Here is a 12484-nt window from a genome sequence, read left to right as displayed (position 1 = left end):
GACGATGCCGCTACTGTAGTTGTTGTTACTTCTATTTAAATATAATGCACGAGCCCAAAGTTTCGTTCCTAAAGAGTCAAGACTTAGTTCCTCCAATTTCGATCAAATTAGAAGTGACAGCGCTGTCTCATGAAAAATCACACGGCATTTGACGATTTGTATTCGACTGTCTGTGGTCGAGGGTATCGCGGCTTCCAATACCGGATGACAGGGATAAGCCCCCAAATAATATCAAACAACCCAGCGCAGACAAAGGAGTAACCAAAAGCTATTCCGTAATTGCTCGGTCGCGGACGAAAAGCGTAATGAAATATCAAAGAAAGAGCAATACCAATGAGCAAAACCACAAGACCCATAAACATGATCTGCCATCCACGACGGCGCCAAAACGCTGAGAATTCTCGCCCAGTGTTCACGTCTACCCCATCTATGAAAAGCCGAAATCCTCCGCTGAAGTTTGTCCAAGACAAGGAATTGAACATCAACAAGAAGGCATGCCCGTCTTGTTCCCACTCAAATTGCCCTCCAGCACAACAGAGAGGACTGCAAGGGTTGTACTTCAAGCCGTGCTCCTCCATCTCTTGTCCATTCACGTAGATGCGATATTCTTCGCAAAAGCAGCCGATATTTCGAGTTACCTGCACAGTATACTGTCGATATTCAGGACCAACTTTAAGGTTTTGTGCCCAAGTGCATGTTGTTTTACGGCAACCCATCGCTTCGGAAGTTCAGATCGTTTCGCTAGGTACTTGGCTCGAGTCGCAGCTGTTCACTGAAAGAAACTGTCAAATCAATCTTTAAATTAATTTTTATGAAACCAGCTTCTTGCAGTCAAATTCAAATTATCTGCGGCTTTTTTTAACCCAATAGGAATCGAAAAAGTAATATACCTTATCCAGAAGTTAATAGTGGAAATTTTACCACTCCCAGTCGACGCCTTACAGGGAGATGGAGGTGGAGTAAACATCTTCAAAGGACTGTCCTCCGCCCCCACAGACTCGCCTTTATCGGAGTTATCAGCGGTTTTGCCACATGAACGAGGCTAAGGGCTGGCTAAGTATGGGGCGACAGGTCTCGACAGAGCTGAGAAACGACTGCGCAAGTCACTGATCCGCGGCACGAAACGCAGGCTCAAGGGCGCGCTCATTCAAAAAGACTATCTGTTCGCCGGAAAATGACAGCCGTTGATTAAATCAAAAAAATAAGGTCGCAGTTTGAAAGATAAGGATTTTGTCACAATTCTTGACGAGTTTTGATGTTTTTTCAAAAATTGAAGGGGTGTACAAATTGTGTAAAAATTGTTTTCGCGCGGTAAATGCACCTTTCGTGTGACTATACGGTGAATGGAGTTAACGAGCGCTGCAATGCTTACTTTTTTGACAGTGTTGGCTTTTGTCGCAAGTTTCTCGAACGGTTTTTGCAAGTTGTTGGTTTTCTGGGAGGACCAGAAATTCCCTTAAACCCTGTTTTGGCGATGTTCGGCCGGTGGAATTGGTGAGAGCTTCGAACTTATCGGTGGAGACTAGTTCGTCGAGTGGTTGCGATACACTGCCTCCTTGTCTGTGTCGGTAAAGAGACATTGAAAAACCTTATGACGTTCCAGATACTCTCTATAATACTCTGAACAATAAAGGAAGACAACTGGTGAATTATAGACCGGGTGGTGAATGGTGACACGCTTACAAAAGATATTTTGGCAAGCATGCTGAAAGCGATATTAAAATGGAGTATGCAAAAATGCAAGAACTCAGGCAAATTGAGCTCCACGTTTCTCCAAATTTTAATACGAATTTATAATTATCATGAAAGCAAAATACATCTTTCGCTCTTTACACAGCATTTTTTGTTAAATTTATAGAAGAGCGATGAAAGCCAGCCTCAACAGAAACTGAGATAAATCGGTGAAAAGATTATACACTGTATGATACACAGAGAGCAGGCAAAAAAGTGCTTCATCCTGGAAAGCCCACTTACTGACATTAAACAGCTCAGAGAAAATTAATTTGCCCCTTGATTTGCTTGCCTTTTAAAATAAAAATTCATCAGATCCTAACCTGATCAAGAGACGTCATTAATGTTATTTTCCTTTTTTCCATATTTAACAATTGACAAGAAACTACAAAAATTTTACAAGGATCAGTTCAGACAACACAGTGCATATTGCAAAACTGATCTAAACTTGAGACATTTCACACATGCATGCTACATTGTACTTGATGGGTTTGAACAAAATCTTTAGAGCATAGACAACTAAGAAACATCCCTAAAAGGGGCATTCCACAAAATTAATATTTTCAGCTGTATAGCAAGAAGTTCACTCTAGCATTATCTGCCGACTGGCGTAGGTGGTATTATCCTAAAAAGATGATTGTATATTAAGTAGATGGAATCCAGTCATCAGTATAATACACATATGCAAGGGCTATTCCATGTGGGTCCCAATGCTCAAGAAGATGTTTGTTTTTAAGTTTAATTTTTTCTCTGACAACTTGTCATTGAATGTGTTTGAAGGTGTTCTGGGTTTCGGCGTCACTACATGTATCTAAAGCATTACTGGGTTGGCAACTCATCAGATCAAAAGCATTCGCAAAGTTTGCGTGCAGGTGCAAACAACATCTATTTGTGATGTTTTTTCTTGAATATGTTGTCCCCATTTTTTTTTATAAGTACAACATTTAAAAAAGTGGCATCTTAAAGCTCTGTGCTGGTCCAAAAAGTTCATAACTGAAAAAAGGTTAAGGACTGGTATTCAGTTCTAAGAAGAAACTGAAAAGTTTGACAATGTGAAGAGTACTAAAGAAACTGCTTAAAACTCAACAGCATTGTCTGGATTTCTCAGTGACTTTATCCAGTCTTTTGTTCCACACTACCAACATGGACAAAGTGAACTCAATAAGATTATTGTGGTTTATTGCTGAGAAAAAAAGGCTAAATTTCTTCTCGCTCCTTTTAGAGCTAATATTTCACAAAACTGCCGCAAATAATACCAGGTGGATCCATCTCCCTAAGGACAAAAAACGAAAATGAATGTTATTGTCCATGAGATGCATATTACAATGCTATAATCTACAATATCATAATGATATTATTATTTTCCTAGACACAGGAAACTGCACATATCAGTTTTTATGGGGGCTGTGAAAATTAGTACAAAGAGTCATTCTTATTACACAACCAAGACAAAGAAAACATGATGAGCTAACCATATAAATATACTATAAACCACACATAAACCAATGACCCTTAACTGTTTGCCTTAACACACGTTCTTAAATTTGAGTCTAACCATAATTTTGCCTTGGGCGTTGGGTTGAACATAGATTTGCAAATAATGGCCAGTCAAGGGGGAAAGAAAAATACCATCTTCCAAGTTTTGACATAGATGTTGACACCAAGTGTGTTGCATTATTACAATAATGATAGATCATTATTATTTGGCGATTGTGGAAGCTAGACTACAATTAAGTCACTCGGGTGCCACTTTGAAGCAGTATTTCCCTGTCAATAATCCTAGGATTAACAGGAAGCAGGGCCTGGACTTTGCACTTTTATTTAACAAATTGTTCTTTTCCTAATATATGGATGTTCCATTAATCAACAGGCCAACAGTCTCCCGAACATGGGTGTATCAGTTGATTGCACAGGGTATTTTGGTGGGCAAGTATTTATGATTCTGTAATCAAGCCTCACTATGGCAATAAATTAAACAATTTTATTGATCACACTACTGTGCAACTAGAACTTCTTCTGAGTGTAATCTCAGAGGCCAGTCTTGCAACCAATTTACCATTTCATTGAAGAAATGCCCTGAGACAGGGACAAAGAACTTCAATATTTTCTGTGTAGTTCTGGCCAGTACTTGTGTTCATTCCAACTTCACAAGTTGGCAAGGTGTTTTCTTTTAGACAGCTGCCTTTATGGGGGCAGTCAGGAGGTTAAGTGGCTATTACAGAGTGGCAGCACTCTAAATGAACTGCTGCCTTGGTTCAAGGAGAAGGTTGACAACTTTCAAATAATGCTCTTGGAACATGTTACGTTTAATTAACGCATTGTAAATATATGTATGATTGATTGTAAAGGTGATTTCAGAAAACCCTGCCCAAATTATCTTGTTGATGAAAACTGTAGAGATTGCATGGGCAATACCCTAGTGTGCAAACTGAACCAAACGTTGTGAACACTTCATGCTTCAAAAACAAATATGGAACACTCACCGTAGCCTCCGTTAGTTTCTGCAGCGCATATTCCCAAACAAATTTAACTGGGTTTGGATCTCAAGGCCCAAACATTCCACACAAATATATTACACAGATCTGATGTGTCTCCTTAAATTAAATCACCACGATCTCACTTCGAAAATTCACACCGTCAAGAGTTATAAAGTGACAAAGGCAGAAGACGAGATCAAACGATCGAAACGATTGTGCTCCCTATCTGGCGCATGCGCAGTCGTTTTTCAGCTCTGTCACAGGTCTCAAAAACCACTGAGCATGCTCAGTTATTTCCCGCCATCAATGTTTCAAAATGGCGGACGACAAATGAGATTTCCCCACGTACTTTAACCTCTCACCAGGCCGCTCGTACATTTGTTCAAATTTTAATAATCGGTTGAGTTGCGCCTTCGACATTTCAAGTTTACCTCTGTACGAAGTTTAGAGAGATCGGCGGTTGTTATCCAAAAGATATTGTCCCTTATCTGGTTCCTTCTCGTGTAAATGTTGGCTGCTAGTGGAAGATGAACCGGACTCTGTTTTTCTCGTTTGTTAAAGCTGCCCATGGTTTGTTAAGCTTGAGATGTGGACTACGTTTACGTTGTTTTTTCCACAAGAAAATATCAAAAATGACTTTTTTTTCGTTCCAATGGTCTTGAGAAAACACTTCCTAAAGGTGTTGTTGTGGATTTAAACCGAAAGGAGCGACTGCATGAAGTTCATATAATGGCGAGAGTGACGAGACTAAGTCGGATCGTGTGCAAAAGATGACTCCTCAAACTAATTTGTGAGTAATAATTTACAATTTTGTTTTTCCGCTTAAGGTTCGTCTAGCGTTATAGCTGCATCATGATTGTAATTTTACGTTAAGAAGTGCTGTAATATCGTCCATTTATCTTTGTACGCTGCTCTCTTTTGATGTGAAAATAAACTGGATTCGTCTTAAGTTCGATTTTAAGGTCATTTATATTCCCTTTTCTGGTGAATGTCTAAGTTATTGTACTTTTTAGCAGTCACAACTCAACGATCCTTGCGTTCAAGTAGTTAACAAGTTATGGATTTGCAATAAATTTGAGTTTAAAATCAAAATCAAAATCCATGTTAGTTAAAATAATGTTTGGAAGAACAGAAGTTTAGGTACAGATGTATATAGATCTCTATAGATTCAGGTTCGTGACTGTTTTGCAAATCTTTGTTTTTTTAGACTGTTGTTTTCTGGAAGCATTAATGATGTAATTTTGGTTTTTGGGGGACTGTCATGTGTTGTCGGATCAAGAAATCTGTTTTGAGTCAAGTATGGTTGACAGTGGATAGTTTTTCCTGAAAAGGCTGAACGGAAGCATTATTGCCTTGGACTTTTTTTGGTTACACTCCACGTGTTTGTTCTTTTCTTAGATGGCAAAATTTATGTGATTTGGAGATGCAGCTAGAAACAGTGTCCCGTGCATAAGGTCTCATTGGGTTTGATGGCAGTAAAATAATTTTGGTAAAAAATATGTTTAGAGTTTTTATCATAACTTCTCATCTTGGTCCTGATGGACTTCAAACATGCTCTACCATTTTGCACAAGGAACTTGTCAATCAACCGTTACCTTTTGGTGTATTTGCAATAAGATCTTTGGATAGCAATTGATTTATTTTTCTTATCCCTTATGTGTAGATATCCTATGTCTGTCACATAGTTAGTTTTAAGCTTTTATTTCCTGTAGTGTATCTTTATTATAGTTAGCACATGACCCCACAAGCATGTATTATTGCTTTAACATTGATTGTGTTTGAATAAAGGATATTGTTGTCTTGTCTTGTAGATAAGGCAAAACAGCGTCAGTTGTATTTGCATTATTTCTGAGTGTTACTTTTAAAGGGCAAACCATTAAAAAGTGCACATAGTTTGCAGGAGTCCAGGAAAATTATTCCAAATATTCATTGATTTGAAGTTCCTGAAGCAGGTAAATCTTGAAGAGTTTACGTAGCAATATTTGGAATATACAACATTTCTATTTGGGAATGTTTAAGTCCACAGAATTTATTTTCTTTATGTTGAGAAGTACTGTAAGAGCTGTCAGGTAATTCAGATGGAAATTTGACAGACCTTAGCTGTAATTCAAATTATTAGTACAGTTTTGGTCGTTAGTGGAACATAATATTTTATTGGGACATTTTTTAGTGAGTGATTAACCCATTGACTCCTGGGGATTCCCCATTGACAAGTAAAATCGTCTGGTGTTAGACAGAGTAAAATGCTCAGTATGGCCGGTTTAGGGGTGAAAGGGTTAATTAATTAAATTGCTATTGTTAGTTTGACTTTCTTTTTCTTCATTTGAACCAAAACAAATGATTAATCATCACCTCCACCATGCTTTGCTTTGCGTTGCTTTGCCTTGCTTTGGCTTTTAGAACAAAGTATCAAAGTTGAAGCTGGTGGCTCGAGGAGTAAACTATAAAGACTATAATGGTATTTGAGTATATATTGTAGAACAAATTTGCCTATATCATTAAATCAATGGGAATCCAAACATGAGGATGCAGTTTGCTCAGGAGGGGTTTTCCCTATAAAAATGGCAGGCCACTTATTGGATTTTTTTTAAACAACCCTTAAAGGTAACAGAACCTTGTTTTGTGCACGTAGGCTAAAGAAATCTGACCCCTTAGAGGAACCAGTTCTAAAGTGACAAATGACTGGCAAATAACTTTTACTTATGAATTATTCATAAGTAAAAGTTATTTGCTCGTGTACCAAATTGTCTTACAGTTCCAGTCATTTTTTCAGATCGATAGCCTTAACTGTACTGCAGAAACTCTGCCAGCTATTTGGTCTCAGCATCATAGGCAGTACAAATCCACATTTTTTTCTCCAAAAAGGGACAAAAAGAACCCCTGTCATTTTTGTAAGGGAGCCCACCTTGGGGCAGTTTGTTTACTTTACCACCATTGTTTAATACTATCCAGGGACTAAATCAAGAATGGAAATAGATTACAGTTTGAAAAAATATGCCACTTTTTTTTACTTCGTACACTTACTGCATTCAACTTTAATTTATTCATCCTTGGAAATGGTAGGAATGATTAGTATTCTTTAAAGCAATTGCTAAAAATTCATTGCACCTAATGTTGAAATATTTTTTCCATATGGAAAGGTAACAGCAGTTATTTCTGTGAAAGCCTTCTCCAGAAAACTCCAACATGGGATTATGCCCCTTTCAAATGTAGCTTTGTATGCTTTTGCTTGATGACTTTGAACAATTATTACATAAATATGAAGTTATGGAGTTTTTTAAAAGTTAAATCTAATGGAAGGGGATTTAAATTATTGAAACCACTGTGTTGCAACCAGAGTCCACAAAGAGAGGTTAAATAATCTATTGCACTGGAAGTATTTAGTAGGCCAGCATGAAATTTGTTTTGGATAATAGCACTGAATCACCTTCAACAAGTTTTCTGAACTTTGAAGATACCTAATTTTATATCCTCCTGCTGTTTTATTGCTGGAAGATAAAACCAATTCTTGATTAATTATTTTTGTTGTCACATTAACCCAGTACAATGTGTTGAAAGTGTATTATTAGCTGTAGTAATATTTTGTTACAGTAAAATTTCCCCTGCTAGTGAGCTGGATTTCTGAATCAAATTTTCAACTTGGAATACCGGTATTGTTGTTTTGGCTATTCAGAGTTAACCTAATCTATGTTTATTTCTATAATTTGGAGGGAAGCAAACGATTGGCATTTTCTTGAAATGACTACAGCAAAATATAATTGCAACTAAAAGGTTTCCTTCTAGTGTACCCAATATGAGGTGCTTATATGGCATGTTAGGTATGACATTGGTGCTAAATTCACTTTAAAATTTATCTTTGAACGACTGAAATATATTTCTAACTTTTCAGGGACGTCATGCATTTTTTTTTTTCCTCCGTCTTAATAAATTTGCCTCCATGGACCACTTAAATGGCCATTTAACAACTTAATTTTGAAGAAAAATGCAAAAATCTTAACATTTTCTGATAGATGCGGTCCCCCGCGGAAACAGAGTGCAAATATTTAGTCGAAAGAGAAACCATTTGGAAATTTAGTGATATATTTTTTGCTCCACTTTTTAAAAGATAAATGCATGAATTGAAATCAAGATGGTACTCCATTAGCCGGTAAGCTCCACAATCAAATTTCCACTCAAACACTGTCACAGCAACCTGGACTCGCGTTGACCTTGAAATTGTGAAAGAAATTTCCCTCGTAGCACTGTTGGCTAAAAAGTACGGTGGCCCACAACTAAAAAGAGAATCTCGCTGGCATGAAAACGCACTATGCAGTCAAAACATTCGTCCGTTTTGCTGGCCTGAAAAAGGTCTTGCTTTATCGACGGAGATCGGATAAACACCCGATGGCAGCCATGTTTTTCGCCAGTGAACAATAAGTCAGTGGTTACCGTCTTGCGCACGCGTCCTTGAAAGGCAACCTTAGCCAATCAGCGGTTTTTGAGACCTGTCGTATGGGGCGCCAAATGTAAAAATATTATTTAAGTACTTTTTCCCTATTTTTTGTGTTATTTATCAAATATCACAAAAGTTATCTTGTAATTTATAAATAACAAATTCAAGTACCTTTGCGATTTATAAATCGCAATATTGCCAACTTTGCGATTTATAAATCGCAAGATTGCCAACTTTGCGATTTATAAATCGCAAGATTACTAACCTTGCGATTTATAAATCGAAAGATTACTAACCTTGCGATTTATAAATCGCAAGATTACACACTTCGCGATTTATAAATCGCAAAGTAGCGAACTCTGCGATATATAAATAACAAGAATCGGATATTGGCGATTTATAAATCGCATATTTTGCAATATATAAATCGCACGTTTTCCGATATCTAAGTCACACATTTTGCGATTTATAAATCGCACATTTTGCGATTTATAAATCGCACATTTTGCGATATATAAATCGCACATTTTGCGATTTATATATCCCACATTTTGCGATTTATAAATCGCACATTTTGCTATTTATAAATCGCACATTTTGCGATATATAAATCGCACATTTTGCGATTTAAAACCGCAAACTCATGAAATTTATGCCTGCGGGCCCGTTGTGCACTATTTTCGCGGGAAAACTATTCTTGTTGTTGAATATGGCGGATAGAGAAGACTTGGCACGACTGCTCTCCTCAGCCGTTTCAAGAGCAATATCTGAGACATTGAGTGCTCAGGACTCATCACAGCAAAGTGAGGTAAGGATACCTGTATATTTGCTCATCAATTTTATTTGGATTTATGGCGAATCGGTCTGAATTGTGCCATGCTGTCAATTTGCAGAGCTCGAGGTCGCAGAATGTTTATCGGACTGCCTCTATCCCACCAACCGCTCCTTCTCAGGTTTGTTCGATTTCATCTTTTCTTGTGTTTATTTGTTAACAGCAGCAGAAACTCCATCAGTGTCAAAATGCAAACAAGTGCCTATTCCATTAGATCATTTAGCTCGAAAACACGTCTATGTTGGATGTCAAATTGAAATAATTTGGAACAAAATGGTTTTAACTGACATTATAGTTTTAGTCTCAATTTCCTTTCGGACTATCGTTGCTACCCCTAGATGTCATTGTTCTATCTCTTTGTATTCTTTGATCGGTTGGTTAAATTTTCTGGGATCAATGTAGTATTTCATTCCCTTTTGCTGGCCGAAAATATGTGGGGAGACGGCTGGGCATCCTATCAATCAACACCCCCGCGTCCACCCAAGATCTTCACTACATAGATGGTGATCTCTGCTAATTGAATTCTCCTCGAATATAACTGTCTCGCTGATTTCTTTTGTTTTAGATGTAGAATACCAATGCTTCTGACAATACTCAACCCACACTTCCTAACCAGGTTTGGACGTTTTTTTATTATCACATACGTTTTGTTCCTTTTACTTATCTTTCACTTTCACCTGCCTCGCAAATAAGATCAAAGTCTGTTCCGTTGATTCTGTTTGGCGCAATAGCAAAATCAAAATTGTCAGCAGCAATTTAACGCGTTATGAATTTATATACGCTATGAAAATAACGAAGTTCAAATTTGGGGTTTCTGTATTGAACAAGTGGAGAAGTGTTTTCTTTCTTCATTGCGATCATTTTCCGCAAATAATCCATGTAGTGAAGATCTTGGGTGGACTCAGAGGTGTTGATTAATTAGGTGCCCAGCCGTCTCCCCACATATTTGCAGCCCACAAAAGAGAATGAAATTCTACAACAACAATGACATCTAGGGGTAGCAACGATAGTCCGAGGGAAATTGAGACTAAAACTATAATGTCAGTTAAAATCATTTTGTCCTAAATTATTTCAGTTTGACATCCAACATAGACGTGTTTTCGAGCTAAATGATCTAATGGAATGGGCACTTGTTAGCATTTTGACACTGATGGAGTTTCTGCTGCTGTTAACAAATAAACACAAGTAAAGATGAAATCGAACAAACCTGAGAAGGAGCGGTTGGTGGGATAGAGGCAGTCCGATAAACATTCTGCGACCTCGAGCTCTGCAAATTGACAGCATGGCACAATTCAGACCGATTCTCCATAAATCCAAATAAAATTGATGAGCAAATATACAGGTATCCTTACCTCACTTTGCTGTGATGAGTCCTGAGCACTCAATGTCTCAGATATTGCTCTTGAAACGGCTGAGGAGAGCAGTCGTGCCAAGTCTTCTCTATCCGCCAAATTCAACAACAAGAATAGTTTTCCCGCGAAAATAGTGCACAACGGGCCCGCAGTCATAAATTTCATGAGTTTGCGGTTTTAAATCGCAAAATGTGCGATTTATATATCGCAAAATGTGCCATTTATAAATCGCAAAATGTGCGATTTATATATCGCAAAGTGTGCGATTTAGATATCGGAAAACGTGCGATTTATATATTGCAAAATATGCGATTTATAAATCGCCCATGTCCGACTCTTGTTATTTATATATCGCAGAGTTCGCTACTTTGCGATTTATAAATCGCGAAGTGTGTAATCTTGCGATTTATAAATCGCAAGGTTAGTAATCTTGCGATTTATAAATCGCAAAGTTGGCAATCTTGCGATTTATAAATCACAAAGTTGGCAATCGTGTGATTTATAAATCGCAAAGATGGCAATCTTGCGATTTATAAATCGCAAAGGTACTTGAATTTGTTATTTATAAATTACAAGATAACTTTTGTGATATTTGATAAATAACACAAAAAATAGGGAAAAAGAACGTAAATAATATTTTTACATTTGGCGCCCCATAGCTAAGGGGTCATTTTGTAACTTTAACTTTATTCATTTATATAATATTGCGCAAGTATGGATCAACTTAAAGTTTTCAAATGCGCAGCCGACCATTAAGCCCGTTTTGCATGTAGTTTTAAACAAAAGAAAATGTGCCTGCAGGCTCAACTCCAATAAGGACCATTGTAGCCTTACTCGTCCTTTGAAGTAAAAGCTGGAGGAGGGGTTGATACGGTTACACGTAGTTTGGCACGGTGACGTTTCCCCTGGTTTATTCCCTGCATAAAGATAACTCAACGACTCAGACAACTGGCATGCAGATTCAGGCGTGAACAAACCTTGAGGGAGTAATTCGCAGCTAATACAGCTAATAAAACATCGAGGGATACAATTTTCTTTCTCACATGCCCGGAGGGTGTAACAGTATCTGACGTCATATGTTGTTATGTGACTCAACGATTTCTCACGCGCTTTGATTACGTAACGTGTAATTTAACACGTGTAATTTTGCTCGGGATTTTTAGTAACGGCTGAATAAACCTTTTGGAGTTATACTTTGAGCCAATTTTACATGGTGTCAGAAGTGGGATCATCGACTAAAAGGTCAGAAAACTCATTAAGACTCAACAGCAGAATTCAAGAACGAAATGAGCGATCTAATAGGTTTTGAATCACCGAGAATTGACTGGACTCCGGGACCGGATTTACCGCAGAGGTTCAAGCGTTTTCGACAGAAATGCGAATTTCTATTTGATGGACCACTCAAGGCACGAACCAACGAGCAGAGATGTGGATATGTCCTTCTGTGGACCGGCGACTACGGTCTAGACTTGTTCATTGTTCAACACTTGGAACTTGAGCAGTGAAGAACAAAGCAAACTCGGCGAATACTGGAAGCGATTCGAAGAACATGTGGAACCCCAGTCCAACCACATACTCTCCGAAACCTAAAGCAGAACGGACGGCCCCTTGATGATTTTCTGACAGAGGCCAAGCTGTTGATTCAAAACAGTGGCGGCTA

The 12484-nt window shown here is 37.9% G+C and overlaps 1 protein-coding gene and 1 long non-coding RNA gene across 3 annotated transcripts; both read right to left on the bottom strand.

The window, feature by feature from the left end:
* LOC137996984 (uncharacterized) lies at positions 1-1013 on the bottom strand. 2 transcript variants are annotated; one of them, XM_068842651.1, is made up of 2 exons: positions 891-1013; positions 1-782 (listed from the first exon to the last, which is right to left on the bottom strand). In XM_068842651.1, the coding sequence occupies exon 2, from the start codon at positions 714-716 to the stop codon at positions 138-140; it is 579 nt and encodes a 192-aa protein (XP_068698752.1). In that variant the 5' UTR covers positions 717-782; positions 891-1013; the 3' UTR covers positions 1-137. The 2 variants fall into 2 exon arrangements, with proteins under 2 accessions (XP_068698752.1, XP_068698753.1); XM_068842652.1 differs by having other exon boundaries at positions 1-772; positions 891-1003.
* Positions 1014-2889: 1876 nt separating this feature from the next.
* Positions 2890-4349, bottom strand: LOC137996985 (uncharacterized). The gene is made up of 2 exons (XR_011122399.1): positions 4215-4349; positions 2890-3004 (listed from the first exon to the last, which is right to left on the bottom strand). It is a non-coding gene; the product is annotated as an uncharacterized lncRNA (long non-coding RNA).
* Positions 4350-12484: the final 8135 nt, after the last annotated feature.

This window comes from Montipora foliosa, chromosome 3 (assembly GCF_036669935.1).
Source record: "Montipora foliosa isolate CH-2021 chromosome 3, ASM3666993v2, whole genome shotgun sequence".
NCBI classification, from domain to species: Eukaryota; Metazoa; Cnidaria; class Anthozoa; order Scleractinia; family Acroporidae; genus Montipora; species Montipora foliosa.
Note: the sequence above shows the minus strand (reverse complement) of the source record. Positions and strands in the feature narration are given on the sequence as shown.